The sequence below is a fragment of the Salpingoeca rosetta genome (genome assembly GCF_000188695.1).
Source record: "Salpingoeca rosetta unplaced genomic scaffold supercont1.14, whole genome shotgun sequence".
NCBI lineage: Eukaryota > Choanoflagellata > Craspedida > Salpingoecidae > Salpingoeca > Salpingoeca rosetta.
The window spans coordinates 152597-167596 of NW_004754920.1; the positions used below are offsets into that span (position 1 = coordinate 152597).

At 55.9% G+C, this 15000-nt stretch overlaps 3 protein-coding genes across 3 annotated transcripts in view; 2 read left to right on the top strand and 1 right to left on the bottom strand.

Annotated features, from left to right (window-relative positions):
- PTSG_06151 (uncharacterized protein) overlaps positions 1-5875 on the top strand; it is a gene marked incomplete at both ends in the record, with an annotated part of 6635 nt that extends 760 nt beyond the window's left edge. The window contains 15 exons of the mRNA XM_004992986.1: positions 223-376; positions 542-631; positions 840-988; positions 1176-1256; positions 1620-1943; positions 2410-2526; positions 2798-2926; positions 3267-3365; positions 3518-3651; positions 3870-3941; positions 4175-4241; positions 4394-4525; positions 4714-4775; positions 4970-5041; positions 5507-5875. Of these exons, the coding sequence (XP_004993043.1) occupies positions 223-376; positions 542-631; positions 840-988; positions 1176-1256; positions 1620-1943; positions 2410-2526; positions 2798-2926; positions 3267-3365; positions 3518-3651; positions 3870-3941; positions 4175-4241; positions 4394-4525; positions 4714-4775; positions 4970-5041; positions 5507-5875 (2051 nt within the window). The remainder of the gene's footprint in view (positions 1-222; positions 377-541; positions 632-839; positions 989-1175; positions 1257-1619; positions 1944-2409; positions 2527-2797; positions 2927-3266; positions 3366-3517; positions 3652-3869; positions 3942-4174; positions 4242-4393; positions 4526-4713; positions 4776-4969; positions 5042-5506) is intronic.
- A 223-nt stretch (positions 5876-6098) lies between these two features.
- Positions 6099-9512, bottom strand: PTSG_06152 (uncharacterized protein). Its single transcript, XM_004992987.1, has 10 exons — positions 9388-9512; positions 8919-9133; positions 8684-8755; positions 8495-8571; positions 8137-8222; positions 7805-7914; positions 7523-7639; positions 7120-7307; positions 6827-6899; positions 6099-6602 (listed from the first exon to the last, which is right to left on the bottom strand). The coding sequence occupies exons 1-10, from the start codon at positions 9481-9483 to the stop codon at positions 6473-6475; spliced, it is 1164 nt and encodes a 387-aa protein (XP_004993044.1). The 5' UTR covers positions 9484-9512; the 3' UTR covers positions 6099-6472.
- A 42-nt stretch (positions 9513-9554) lies between these two features.
- Positions 9555-15000, top strand: part of PTSG_06153 (ryanodine receptor type 1) — a 30641-nt gene continuing 25195 nt past the window's right edge. Inside the window, exons 1-12 of the mRNA XM_004992988.1 lie at positions 9555-10147; positions 10414-10495; positions 10634-10737; positions 11120-11347; positions 11685-11733; positions 11860-11927; positions 12204-12289; positions 12462-13527; positions 13839-13937; positions 14196-14378; positions 14632-14707; positions 14953-15000. The exon at positions 14953-15000 is cut by the window's right edge and continues 21 nt beyond it. Coding sequence (XP_004993045.1) covers positions 9620-10147; positions 10414-10495; positions 10634-10737; positions 11120-11347; positions 11685-11733; positions 11860-11927; positions 12204-12289; positions 12462-13527; positions 13839-13937; positions 14196-14378; positions 14632-14707; positions 14953-15000 — 2617 coding nt within the window. The 5' untranslated portion in view covers positions 9555-9619. The remainder of the gene's footprint in view (positions 10148-10413; positions 10496-10633; positions 10738-11119; positions 11348-11684; positions 11734-11859; positions 11928-12203; positions 12290-12461; positions 13528-13838; positions 13938-14195; positions 14379-14631; positions 14708-14952) is intronic.

Consider the following 15000-nt stretch of genomic DNA (forward strand, 5'->3'; position numbering starts at 1 on the left):
TGCTGTTGTGTTGTCCCACGCACACGTATTGTGGCCGCTGATTGACAGCTGTGCGTGCAAAGGCGTGTCATGCATCATATCACATGCTGCCTCTCTCCTTCCCTCGGTCGTCCTTTCGCTCACAACCATCCTATCATGCCACCCCGCTGCAACCCGTGCGTGCATGCATACAACGGCAACCACAACGTGCATGCAACCTGTGTCTTGTGCCATCTGCTGCAGTGGCGGCAAATGCACGACACGAGCACACGATTGCTTTTTTCTACCGTGAGCACTGCACCCACTCCCTCATGCGCGCACCGCTCTTTGCCGCTGTGCAACCATTTGTTGCAAACGTCAACTACCTCTGGGTCGACGTCGGCGCGCCCTCAAACATGTCAGTCGTTGCGTGTTTGCTTGCTTGCACGCACGTGTATGCATTTGCATGTGTTTGGGCATGCGTTCGCATGCACGGTTACTCGCATGCACGTGCATGCTTGCATTTGCACCTGCTCACCGCACTCCTTCCATATTCCTCCTTGTCGCGCCGCTGTCACGGCAGTCTGGACTGGAGGAGATACGAGCTGACACACACGCCGACAATTATCGTCTTCCGCAACAGCTCCGTCATGCACACGTTCCCAGACCCAACGTGCGTGTGTGTGATGTGCTTGTGCGTGTGTTAGTGTGTGTGATGTGCTTGTGCGTGTGTTAGTGTGTGTGTTTGTGTGTGTGTGTGTGCGTGTGTTGTCGATACATGAACCAGCGCGTCAAGAGAGAGAGATAGTGTGTGCGTGTGAGTGTACTGTGCAAATTGCTGTCTTTTGGTGTACACTCATCAACACCACTCGTGTTCACAGGACAACTGAGTTTGGGTCGCTGCTGTTTTTCATCATGAAACTGACTGGGGTCAGCGATGCGATGGATGGACACATGGACCCGTCCTTTAGCTGTCCAATTCCAGACCACACGCACCCAATATGGAAGCCACTTCACCGCAGCGTCCAAGGTAATAACAGAGTCACAGCAACCCAGACACAAGGGCCAGACTGCACTTGCGAGTTTGTCTGTGCGAGTGCGTGCGTGTGCAAGTGCGTGTATGTGCGTGCGTGTGTGTACGTGTACGGCGACGTGTTCTTTTTTGCGTGTCGTCTCTTGACCCTCATCTCATGCGTGCTGGTTGTGCGTTGCCTCAGAGTTTCAAGATGCAATGGGCCTGCGCGACACACAGGCGGAAGAGCTGATGCTGGGCGATTTGCAGACATTCATCGACCTTGGTATCGTGTCGCTGCTGCTGCTGCTGCTGCTGTTGTCGCTGTTGTTGTTGTTGTCGTTGCTGTTGTTGTCGTTGTTGTTGTTTTCGTTGCTGCTGCTGCTGCTGTTGTTGTCGTTGTTGTTGTTGTCGTTGTTGTTGTTGCTGTTGTCGTTGTTGTTGTTTTCGTTGCTGCTGCTGCTGTTGTTGTTGTCGTTGTTGTTGTTGTCGTTGCTGCTGCTGCTGTTGTCGTTGTCGTTGCTGTTGTTGTCGTTGTTGTTGTCGCTGCTTTCTTCTCCCATCCCCAACATCCCCCCCAACAAGTCCCCAATCATGTACTCACCACCCCTCCCTACCACCAACCACCACCCACCACCACCACCACCAGGCCTGCAGCTTGCAACGCGGGACTCGCGGCTGGACCTTGTGCTGAGGTACCTTGCCATCCTGGACCAGGTGCGCGTGTGGGAGGATGAGCACTCCTTCGACGACGCCGCCCTGTACGTGTCACGCTACTGTAGCGGCGGCACGTCGGCGATGCTTGCGGCGCTTGCGGTTGTGCTGGCGATGCTGGTGACGCGGTACACGGCAGACCCTGTTGAAGAGCACCACCGACGACAGCGGCGCAGGGCAAGGAGGGCGATGATGGCGCGGCTTGGACGCATCCCGCCCCTGCTGCTCCAGAACCCGGGCCTTGCTCCTGCTGGTCCTGGTGCTGCTGGTGTTGGTGGTGTTGGTGTTGGTGGTCGTAATCAGGGGGAGCAGCAACGGGTTGGGGGTGAGCAAGCCGAGCAAGGTGCAGAGGGTGCAGAGGGTGCAGAGGGTGCAGAGGACAGAGCAAGAAGGCGTGGAGAACAACAACAAGAGGAAGAGGAAGAAGCACAGCAGGTAGCACAAGCACAATAAACTGAAATCAGTATTCTTGGTTGTGTAGACTTAATTCAGTCCCCAACCGTTGTGCGCACAGGAGAAGATGAGGACGAGGCGGTGCATCGCTTGTGGCTGTGGTGGCTGTGGTGGTGGTGGTTGTGGTGGTGGTGGTTGTGGTGGCTGCTGCTGTGCTGGGACACCAGCGACAATGAGGATAGGTGAGGCAAGGGTGAAGGGAAGGGTGAGGACAGAGGGGCAAAAGCAGGCAACGACAGATCACCACTTTTTTCACGTTCGCTGGTGGGCAGTGGCGGTTATTGCGCTCGTTGTTGTTGCCGCCTCGTTTGTTGCACCAACGACTGCGTCATCGCCCTCCATTGGCAACAACAACAACAGCAAGGATGGCACGAAGAACAAGAAAGAATGTGAGTTTGAGGGGCTGTGGCTGTGCGTTTGCGAAGGACCTTTTGACTTTGTGTGCACATTGTACTGTTTTGTGTGGCTGCTGTGCCAGTGTGTGAGCTGCGTGAGCGTGTCGTATGCCATGCTCACATTGTTGACGAAGCTCACGAACCAAGTTGTGTGTGCGTGCGCGTGTGTGTGTGCGTGTGTGTGTGTGTGCGATTGTGTGTGTGTGTGTGTGTGGTTGTGTACGCGGATGCGTGTGATTGTGTGTGTGTGTGTGACGTCCTTCAGTGAGCTGGATTCCGACGTCAGACACGTGTCGGCCAACGTACTTTGTTATGGGTGCCCGCAAAGGGGGATCGACCTCCTTGTATCACTACCTCAATGCCCATCCCAACATCAAGCCCTACAGCATGAGCCGTACGTTGCTGGATGTTGAGCGCTTGCGTCTGTGTCGACTGTGCACGTGTGCATGTGCGTGACTGTGTATGTGTGTGTGCATGTGCATGACTGTGTGCGTGTGCATGTGTGTGTATGTGTGTATGTGTGTGTGTGTGCGTGTGTGTGTGTGTGTGTGTGTGTGTGTTGGCACGTTGCTGCCTTTGTTTGCCCACCCTCCCTGTCTCACGTCCTCGCCCCCTCCTCCGTCCCTCCCATGATCGCCTCTTTCGTCCCTCCTCATACGTATCCATGCTACCACGTGTGTCCCCTTCTCTTGCTCATACGCACACCACCCTCCCCCATGATGCCTGCTTACCAGGGCGGAAAACAGCGCCGTCTTATGGAGAGGTTCACTTCTTGCACAAGGCGCATTATTCGCTCCAGCAATACAATAACAAGTTCCCCCACCTCAAGCCAGGTTCGTTGGGATGCGTGCACAGGTGGTGGACACAAGAATGCTTGCACTCAGCAGAGGCAGAGTGCGTGGGTCAACATTGGGGTGGGTGATGTGCACGCTCTTGCTCGCTGTTGACACCCATATGTATGTATGTGTGTGTGTGTACTGCACAGGTGAGATTACGGGTGAGTCTTCTGTGAGCACACTGGTGAGCTATGCTGCGCCAAACCACACGATGCACTTTTGCGGCCCCAAAGTCAAGTTCCTCGCCATCCTGCGCGAGCCGGTGGCTCGCATGCACTCCCAGGTGCGCGGTTGATTGTGTGAACGTATGCGCATGTGTGTGTGTGTGTGAACGTATGCGCATGTGTGTGTTTGTGTGTGTGTGTGTGTGTGTGTGTGTGTGTGTGTAGTTTCATGTGCATGTGTGTGGGTTTTTTTTTGTGTGTGTGTGTGTGTTTGCTGCGCTGGCACCGTTGGCAGTGCACCTCCGTAACACCATGACCCGCCCCCCCCCCTTTGCAGTATCTGATGCGCATCCGCCTTGGATCACGGCTGAAGCCCACCGTTCCCTTCCGCACGTGGGCCATCAAGGAGGTGTGTGTGTGTGTGTGTGTGCACATGAGTGTGAATGCAGCGTTCCATGGCCTCTTCGCAAACACGCTTTTCGTTGCTGCCCGTTTGCAATTGACGGCTGAAAGATGACGTGATTCCACACTTGTGCACACGCCCGTCATTCACACACACACACACACACACACACACACACACACACACGTACACACCCACACATACACACACACACGTACACACATCCCGTCATCTGACAGCTGCAGCGGTTTGAGCAGCGCGTTATTGCGTCTCCAAATTGGATCGACGGTTTCGAAGTCAAAGCACGTACGTGCACATCCGCATGAATGTGGGCTGTGATGCTCTTGTGTCGCTGTTGTGTGGTCGCTTCTGTTGTCATCATCAACACCAATGTATCGTTTGCCTCCACCTCGTTCACCAACACTCTCACCACCACCACCACCACCACTCAACCCCAGCGCTGTTTGGGCCGTCTGGCAACGGGTTGTATGAGGGGCTGTACTCGGTGCATCTCCGCCACTGGTTCAAGCGCTATCCGCGCGACCAGTTTCTGCTCTTCATCTACGACCACTTTTTCAAGCACCCGTCAGGTGAGGGGGAGGAGTGCATACGGTGGTGCATGCATGTGTGCATGCGTTCCTGCGTCAACAGAGAAGGGGCAACAAGCATCGCCAATTGTTGACACACGAGTTCACACACACACATACATACACACACACACACACACACACACACACACACACACACACACACACACACACACACACACACACACAAGGCCACTTGAAAGAGGCGTATCGCTTTCTTGGAATGGATGACTCTGTTGTGCGGTGCAGAAAGGTCAGCATTGTGCTATGCTGCTGCTGCTGATGATGACGTTGATGATGTTGATGATGATGATGATGCTGTTGCACAACCTTCTTCTGTCATGTGTTGACGACATTTGTGCATGCATGCATGCATGTATTCACTCATGCATGTACACTTCATGCATCCCCCCCTCGTGATGCGCGATTGCGCCATCATCACTGCAGGTGGTGCAGCGGCGGTTCAATACGGCGTCGGATAACGTCCGCGTCAACTTCACAGAGTCGCACATCCATCAGGTGGGGACACTCACGCACACACATGCACACACACATGTGAACGCACTCGTTCATTACATTCACACATACACATACACATACGCACACACACACGCGCGCGCGCACACACACACACACACGCACACACACACATGTGAACGCACTCACTCATCACACACACACGCATACACATACATACACACATACATACATACACACACACACACACGCACACACACACACACACACGCACACACACACATGTGAACGCACTCACTCATCACACACACACGCATACACATACATACACACATACATACATACATACATACATACATACATACATACATACACACTCACTCACACACACACACTCACTCACACTCACACACACACACATACACATACACATACACACACACACACACACACACACACACACACACACACACACACACACACACACACACACACACACACACACAGGTGGATGCGCACACGGACGCGCATCTGAAGAAGTTCTTTGAGCCATACAACCGGGACCTCGAGGCGCTACTGAACATCACGCTGCCGTCGTCGTGGTTTGCACTCGATGAAACGGCACTCCACCCGGATGGGTTGCAGCCGTTTGACCCGAACAAGCAGGATGATGATGACGATTATGAAGACGATGATGATGACAGTTTGAAGCAGATACAGGCGCCCACAAGTGATGATGACGATGATGACAACAATGTTGGTGGTGGTGATGATGATTACGATGATGATGCTGCTGATGACGATGATGCCAGCAGCAGAGGTCTCGTTCGCGGCCCGGGCGATGTTGATGACGACGATGATGATGGCGGTGCATAGTTGCCAGCGTGTAGGACAGGGAGCAAGAGGGGAAGGGATGCGGGCTTGTATTGGTCGTGCGCATATGTGTGTGCGTGTGTGTGTATGCCATAGTTAACTGTCTTGCACGCATCATGTTGTGCACGCATTCATTCATGTGACGCATGTTATGCGCGAGTTCGGCGCGCGTGTACGTGTGCGTGTGTGCGAGGGTGGGTCGCTTGTCGTTACTTCTTTGTTTTTTTGCTGCTGTGCCCGTCTCTGTGCGCAACCATAATGAAATCAGATTCCTTGCGCATTGTCGTGAGTGAGTTGTGTACCGGTGTGCACAACACGTACGCCAGCACCGTTTATTTGGGAACACGCACACGTGACGTGAAACCGGAATGTGCAATTGATGTGAATGGAAGGAGCGCCGAGGGAGAACGTGTTGTTGTGTCGTTGTTGTTGTTGGTTGGTTGTTGGCGGTGCGCGAGCGGTGTGATTGTGGCCGGGTGGTGGTCACGGTGCGTGTTCACATGCCATGCCATGCGTCGTATCATGCAACACCCACCATGCGTTCCATCACCACGGAGCGCCTTGCATCATCACGCGCCACACCCACGCACCACACTGGCTTCACTGCTCCCACTTCTGGATGACGACGGCGTTGCACAGCTTCGCGTCCTCCAGCGTCTGGTCCACGTCCTGCAGCTGTTTCCGCGGGAACGAGCTCATCAGCACATACGGCCGATCTCCAAACCCAGACCTGGCGCAACAAATTGGATTGGGGCGGGTGGCGGGGGTGTTGTGAGTGATCATGGGTGTGTGTGTGTGTGTGTGTGTGTGTGTGTGTGTGTGTGTGTGTGTGTGTGTGTGTGTGTGTGTGTGTGTGTGTGTGTGTGTGTGTGTGTGTGTGTGTGTGGTGGCTAGCACAACACCATGAGAATGAGCGCATCCACCGCAACACCAGCCGATCGCGGAGAGACGTACGCTGTGATAAAGGCCATGACATCGCTGATGGTGGAGGTCGTGTTGAATTCGCTCACAAGACGCTGCCCGTTCGCTGCACACCAACGTGGTGACACGAGACGGAAAGGGTGGGGTGAGTGGATGGGAGAAAGAGAGAGCATGGGCAGGACAAGCACACGACACGCGACACCTCCACATCCCAACAAATAGTCGTGTCACTCCTCGGCCACCACCACCACCACCACCACCATCAACCACCACCACCATCATCATCATCATCAACATCAACATCAGCAGCAGCAGCAGCGTCCTACCAAGCCTGATCTGGAGGCGGGTCTTTGGCTTTGAAGGGTCGACGTGCGGTGTGACGGCATCACCAGATACGTCCTGACTCTTCGACGCAGCTGTTGAGGAGGGTGCCGCTGTCGTTGTCGTTGTTGATGTTGATGCTGATGACAGCCCTGCCATGGCGGCCTCTCCCTCACCTGTTGGATTGCCCAGCCTGCCGCGATGAAAAAGAGGATTGGGAAAGGGGGGGGGGGGGGAGTTGGTTGAATAGCATGCAGGTGGACACAGTTTGGGGGGGGGGGGTCGGCATGCAGTCAATGAATCTGAAGCTTGCAGCAAACCCACGGACACGCCCAGACATTGACACACGAGGAAGCAAACATGCATGCATGCATGCATACAAGCAAGCTGGCAAGCTGGCAAGCGGACCTGTGCCCAGCGCCGCCAAAGGGGCGCGATGGCGGTGTGAAGTTTTCGCCGCGTTTGTCGACGAGTTCGAGATCAATGGCAGCGCCGTACTTCACGCGGAGCTCAGGCGGCACCACGCTGATGACGGTGGTGATGGTGGTGATGATGATGGTGGTCGCGAAGGGGTGAGCACACGCGCACGAGTACATGTGTGCACATTCAGTCATTTCACACACACACACAACACACACACACAACACACACACACACACACACACACACACACACAACACGAAAGCGTACCCTGCTTGGATGGCGCCGATGATGGACGCCGACTGCTCGTACGGGCGGAGGACGGGCACCTCCTTACCGTCATCAACCGAGATGCCATTCTTCCACAGCACCAGCTTCACCTGCAGCGGTAACAAATAGCAGGCGGCGCAGGCGGACACGTGACGATTCGGCGACAATTTCAAGGGGGTGATCACCAGGACAACGGACACACCCACGTGAGACGAGCAGACAGGCGAGCAGACAGAACGAGGGAGAGGCAAACAGCAGGTTGGCTGGCGGCAAACACCACAAGGCACAAAGCAACAGATTGAGACGGCAACAAGAGCGCAGCGGCGACGCACGTGCTTTGGTCCCGCTTCCTCGACTTGTTCCGCCAAGGGAACGCCGACGGCCTCTGGCTCCCGCTCCTCATCACCGAGCGTGTGACCTTCAACACGCACGCACGTACGGCAGTGGGAGACAGACAGACGGACGCACACACACAGACACACACACACGCACAGACGCACAGACACACACACACACACGCAGATACACAGACGCACACACACACACACACACGCAGATACACAGACGCACAGACACACACAGATAGACAAACGGACAGAGGCAGCAGAAGATCAGCACGCACGCAAATAGATAGAAAGACCATGGAGGCGCAAATCGTCATACATTAGCAACACTACGATGGATTCGCACCTTGGCCGCGGAACTTGTTGGCGGCCTTCTTGCGCTTTGCTTCCTCTGCCATGTACTCCTCAAATGACATGCCGCGCCTGTAATGCAACAGGTACATGTGTGAACGCACGAGCGAGAGCGAGAGAGAGAGGCTCATGCAGCTTACAAACGCGTGCCACACACATATATACATTGTTGACTTGCGCTCACTTTTCTGCTTCCGCAATCAGCCTCTGCATCATGTCTTGTCTGCCGTGAGGGCCGCCCTCAACAGCGACGCCGCTGGCGGAACAGCATCAAGGGATTGGGGAAGGCGAAGCAAGAAAATGTACACGCGTGAGCGTGGATCGAACAATGGAGGAAATGGTCAGATTGAAAACACACACACACACACACACAAACAAACACACACACACACACACACACAGTAGACAGTTCATCTGACCTGCGCTGGCCACCGGCATAGTATGTGTTGCTCCTGTCATCGTCATCGTCATCATCGTTGTCGTTGTTCATCGCTGCCAGGGTGGCGAAGCGGCGCCCGGAGGAAGGCGGTGCGCTCTGCCTCTGCATGCTGGCGAGCGTGGCAAACCCGCTTGAGCCAGACTGCGCCTGCGAGCCAAAGCTGGCAGCCTCTGACCGGAACGCGCTCACAGCCGCCTGTACACAAGCGATTGCATGCAGTACATTGAGTCAGGGCATGGCACACGACCATCAATGCCAACAACAACAGCATGCTGTGAGAGGCCACATCACATCAATCCTGTTGTCGACAATTGTCTTTGTCTTGCTCGGTTGGTGCATGGTACACTGTTCACCCCACTCCTCCTCCTCCTTCTCCTCATCATCATCAGAAAACAACCACACAACTCCCTCCCTCGGCGAAGACAAGGCGTGTTTGCCTTGTTACGTACGTTCACGTTGCCGCCGTGCTGGCTGAGGAACGACTGCGCCACCTGCGGCGTCTGCCCCGTCTGCCGACAGAACTCGTCCACGCTGCTCTGATCCATATTGCGTTGCTGTATGTGCGGTGGTTCGTTACAGAATAATTGTGCTGTCGGAGACCGTTTTTGTGCGAGGTCGCGGAATAGTAGTTCCTGCGACAAGCACAATCAGTACTTTGCACGCACGCACACACCAAGCAAGATGGAGGGTGGTGGAGGAGAGAAGGCGCTGCAGACGGGCGACCTGGTGCAGCTGTCGTGCTGCAGTGGGCTGGCCACGGGGCTGCTCACGGGGGAGGCCTTTGGAAGCGATGCGTGCAGCCTGAAGCCGCTCGGCACGGCCGAGTATGACCCCTCGTCTTCCTCATCTTTGCCTCTGCAGCAACAGCAACTGCAGCAGCAGCAACAACAGGAGCAGGACCAGCAAACTCTCCTGAACAGCTCGACTTACTCGCTTGGACTGCTGGCCCCGACAGTGACTGTGGAGAACGAGCAGCGCTCACGCCATGCGAGCATGCGCGAACCGTCTCTCACCAGCCGCACGACTGGCCTGACGGCACGCGATCTCACCCAGCACCCCGAGGAGACGCCCATGGCCAGTGTCGGCGATGTCACCACCTGCACGTTTCAAGTCGTCATGGCGGTCTCTGCTCGTGGACTTCCGCAAATGTCCAGTGCGGCCTTCCAGGCCGGCACCAACAAGACCGTGCTTTACGGTCACGCAGTACAGGTGTGTAAGTGCGTGAGAGTGTGTGTGGGGCGGATGAGGTTGCAGGGGACGTGTTGCGGACATAAGCACGTGGACTGTGCACTCACATGCGTTTTGTGTTCCTTCATGTCCTCACATTGTGTGCGTGTGTGTGCGTGTGGGTGCGTGTGTGGGTGCGTGTGTGTGTGTGTGTGCATGTGCGTGTGTGTACGTGTGCGTGTGCGTGTCTTCACGTCCGTATGCGCGTGGCTGCATGTCGTCTTCTGCTTTCTGCGGTGGTGGATTAGTTGATGCACGTGGCCAGCCAGCGCTTGCTCGCATGCTTGCACACAGACGCGCCGACACAAGGCGATGGTGGACAGGGCCTCGGTGAGCAGCTGCTGTGCGTGCGTGCGCGTATGTGCGGCTATGTGAGTACACGTGCGTTTGCGTACGACCACCCCACTAACTGCACACGTCTCATGTATTCCCCCGCCTCGCGTTGTGTTGCACATTGTCCCATCGCAGCTCTGCGCGTTGGGCTGGTTGACCCTGGTGCCGCCGCAACCAGCAGTGCAAAGACGTGGTTCCGCGTCAAGTCCGCCACACACCAGCGCAGCGAGGGCGAGAAGGTGCGCGCGCGCGTGTGTATGTGTGTGTGTATGTGTGTGTATGTGTGTGTATGTGTATGTGTATGTGTGTGTATGTGTGCATGTGTGTATGTGTGTATGTGTGCGTGTGTGTGAGTGCATGTGGGGGTTACGTACGTGTGTGTCGTGTGTTGTGGGCGGTGTATCCGCTGGGTGATGCAGCAATGGCATGGATGACCCCGCGCGCGAATACAAGCACACGCGTGTGCTTCTTCCTTGTGGTTGCACATGGTCTGTGTCGCTTGTTTGTGTCATCATCACCCCCCTCCCAATCATGCACACCACTCCCGTCATCATCTGCATCATCTTGACGAGCGTGTACCCACCCTTTCGCGTCGCATTTGTCGCTCTGCTCAACCTGCAGGTGTGCATGGGAGACGAGGTGTATCTGGTGAGCGAACCGGAGCAGCGGTATGTGCGTGTGGAGCTCGGCCAGACCAGCATGCGCGTCGTCGCATCCTTCTACAAGACCTCGTGGTGCATCATCCCCTATCGTGCGCGCGCACATGCACCGGCCGTCACGCCGTCGCTCGTCGGGGATGATGTCGTGCAGTTGCGATCATTGCGCAGCAAAGGCGTCCTCGCCACCCCGGTGCGTTGGTGTGCATGTGTGTGTGTGTGTGTGCATGTGTGTGTGTGTGCATGTGTGTGTGTGCATGTGGGTGCATGTGTGGGTGCATGTGTGTGTTTGCTGTTTGCTGTGGGGATTCTTGTGCTTGGGAACACTGTCTTTCTCCGCTTGCAAGTGAAATTGCGCCTTTGTTGCTGAAGTCCTCATGGTTTGGTAACAGCAACAACAGCAAACACAGCTGCACACACACACACACACACACACACACACACACACACACACACACACACACACACACACACACACACATTGACACCACTTACCGACGTGTTGTGTGCTTGTGCGCGTTGCATTGCAGACCAACACGGTCAAATGGCATCTTGCCCGCATGCGCCACGGCGGCGAAGGTGAGGGTGCGTGCGACATGAACTTTCTTTCCTTTGTCCGTTGTATGCACATGCTGTTTTCCATTCACCTTCACTTGCCTGCTCACTATTGTCACCACTGCCACTTCAACAACATCATGATGGCAGATGCCACGGCCCACACGTTTGTGTCTTCTGTTGAAATCCTTCCGTCGGCACCAGAAGGACTGCGAGAGGTGACTGACCCTTTGCACTTGCACATCTTTTGGACGGCACACACAATCCTTCACAGCCGCTCCTACCGTGACTCGCGCCCACACGTCAGCGTGTGCACGCACACACACGAACACACATGCACATGTGTGCATGTGCATTGCCACCCGTCCCTTCACTCACGTCTGCACACACCCACCCACACACACACACACACACACCCACACACACACACACACACACACACACACACACACACACACACACACACACACACACATACATCCGTGGTCTGGCAGGCACGAACGCTGTGGCGGGTGGAGAAGGTGGCGCCCTCGTGGCGCGGGTCCGCCGTCACCGCCGCAGACAAAATCAGGCTCAGGAGGTGCGGCATGTGTGTGTGTGTGTATGTGTGTCGCGTGTTGTAGTGCATGTGCTGTTCTCAAATTTGTCTGAATTCCTGTCCTTTTGACGTCCACCACCACCACCACTGCCATGACACCACCACTGCCATGACACCACCACACCACCGCGACGACGACGACGAACACCGTCAGCCTTGCCACTGGCGAGTGCCTGATGTTGCAGGTCATGTCCTCCCAGACGGTGATGGTCGACGCGCCCTCAGATGATGATTATGACGACGACGATAGCACATCCACACAGCACCAACAGCAACACCAATCACAATCACGACAACAGCAGCAGCAGCAGCAGCAGCAGCAGCGCGGGCTTGTTCGTGGCGAGACGATCAACCCACGCGCATCGCCAACCCCAACACCGCTGCCACGATCTACATCGGCCTCCACAACGGCAACGCGGACCGGGAGCACCAGTGGACGCACCCTGTCAACATCATCAGCGCACCAACAGCAGCAGTCGCAACCGCAACGTCCGTTGCACCGAATGCTGGCAACAACAGCCAGCGGCAGCGGTAGTGGCAGTGGGAGTGGGAGTGGCAGCTCTCTTCAGGTTCCACGTCGCACCACCCCTGGTGTGACAGTTGGTGCTCCTGATGATGACGACGACGATGACGAGGATGATGATGACAACAGCAGAGGAGTTGAGACAAGGGGAAGGCAGCGCACGCGCAGCGTCGATGACAACAATGATGATGACGATGACGATGACAATCACGGCGACGACGGTGTAGATGATGGTCAGGAGCATCACGAGGACGAGCAGCACCCGCCCTACCACGTGCGCTCCCGATCACAGCTCCAGGGCGCAACACACCCTGCCGCCTCCCGAAAGTCCATGTACCGCGGCCGCATTCGCTCACGCGTGCTCTCACCACTCGCCCGACCAATTTCGGCATCAGCCGCTGGCAGTCGCTCGCCAAGCGTGACCTATCGCTTGCTGGCAACGCCGCGGCGATCAGCGAATGCGGTGCGACCTCGAAGCGAGGAGGACTACATTGTCAGCGTGCCCCTGATTGAAGCGGAGCCTATGGAGATGATGGGCGAAGCTGACGTGCTTGATGGCAATGATGATGGTGATGACGGTGATGGCAGGGTGAGGGCGAGTGCCATTGCTGAGAGCTCGGCGCGTGCCCGTGACACCATCATTCCCTCCAACAGCAGCACTGTCCTGGACATTCTGCCAAAGAAGCCCATGATGCCAGTGCGTTCCGCATGTTGCGTTGGGTGTTTGTGTGTTTGTGTGTGTGGTTGTGTGTATATGCGTGTGTGTGCGTGTGTTTGTGTGTGAGTGTGTGTGTGTGCGTGTGACAGTGAGTGCGTGTGACAGTGTGTGCATGTGACTGTGACTGTGCATGTGTGTGGGCTGTGTGGTCCTGAGTAAGCGCGCCTGCGGGTGTGCGCACTCACGTGCCTACCTTTGACGATTTGACAGTGCTACTTTTTCATGTCTCCGACTCACTGTCTTCCCCTTTGTCCGTGTGTGCGTCCATGCTGTCGTTGGTTATGTTGCAGGGAAGCCACGTTGTGATTGGCGACACGAAGGTGCTGCTGCGCCACAATGCAACCGGCATTCTCGTCGACGTCACCCCAACAGCAAGCGATTCGGCGCAGGTGAGCTCGCGTGCACGCCATGCACCCACCATGTGCTTGAACATGTGCGATGACAATTTGCTCACGTACAGTTCTCTACGTCCCGACGTGCAACAAAGCCGCACATTTACACACCACCACGCACTCACACACGGACACGTACTCCAACTACCGCATACGACTAACATTGACACACATCCATGCACTCACGCAACTGCCCTGTCCCCTTGTCCATAATCCCCCGCCTCAATGCACTGTGTGCGCGTGTGCACACGACAGGCGGCCGCTGCTGGTGACGACGACGATACGCGCGTGCTCGTCATACCGCGGACGTCAGCGCACGTGGACGACGGGTTCCAGTTTGTTCGGCTGGAGGAGGTCATTGCTCGCGATGTTGCCGCCATCATCGCCGCACGCCAGCGCATGCTCTCGTTCCTCGCGGGGCTGTACGCCCGCCCGCAGGTTCGTTTCGGTGGATGAGCCATTGGTTGGGTCGTGCGTGCATGTGTGTTTTTGTCATTACGTGTACCAAGATCATGTACCAAGATTCAGTGATTGCAGATTCAGTGATCACAGGAATCGACCAAGCAAACAACCAACCATCCCACTGCTTCATGAGTTCACAATCACTGCCTAACACGCCAACCTGTTGTACTCTCTCCTTTCACCACCACCACCACCACCACCACCACCACTGCGCGTGCGCGTGCTGCAGGTTGGCGCGGCGTCGGCGTCGGTCGTGTTTGCGTTCCGGCAGCTCATCATCCAGCTCCGCTCCTTCCTGTCACACGGTGCGACACAGAACAGTGCGAGGGGAGGTGAAGGAAGAGTGGTGCTCTTGTGGATGAGGTGGTGATGATGCCGTTGACGTTTGTATTTGGTGGTCTGATCTGTTCAAGCCTCTGTGTCAATTCATGAACGGACCAACGCAGTCGCTTGCTCGCTCGCTCGCCCGCTTGTGGCTCGGCATCAGTTCACACCACCCTTGCCTTTTCGTCTCGATGGTCTTGATTTTTTTTTTTTTTTTTGCCTGCAGGCAAAGCAGCGGTGCGGCGAATGCGACAGGACTATTTCCGCGTCGAAG

Excerpts from the sequence above, each read along its gene's own strand:
- PTSG_06152 (XM_004992987.1), bottom strand. The coding sequence starts at position 9,483 with ATGGATCAGAGCAGCGTGGACGAGTTCTGTCGGCAGACGGGGCAGACG. Across the intron at positions 7,915-8,136 it reads AGGAAGCGGGACCAAAGCAC|GTGAAGCTGGTGCTGTGGAA; the intron begins GTGCGTCGCCGC and ends TTACCGCTGCAG. Across the intron at positions 6,603-6,826 it reads GTCATGGCCTTTATCACAGC|GTCTGGGTTTGGAGATCGGC; the intron begins GTACGTCTCTCC and ends TTGTTGCGCCAG.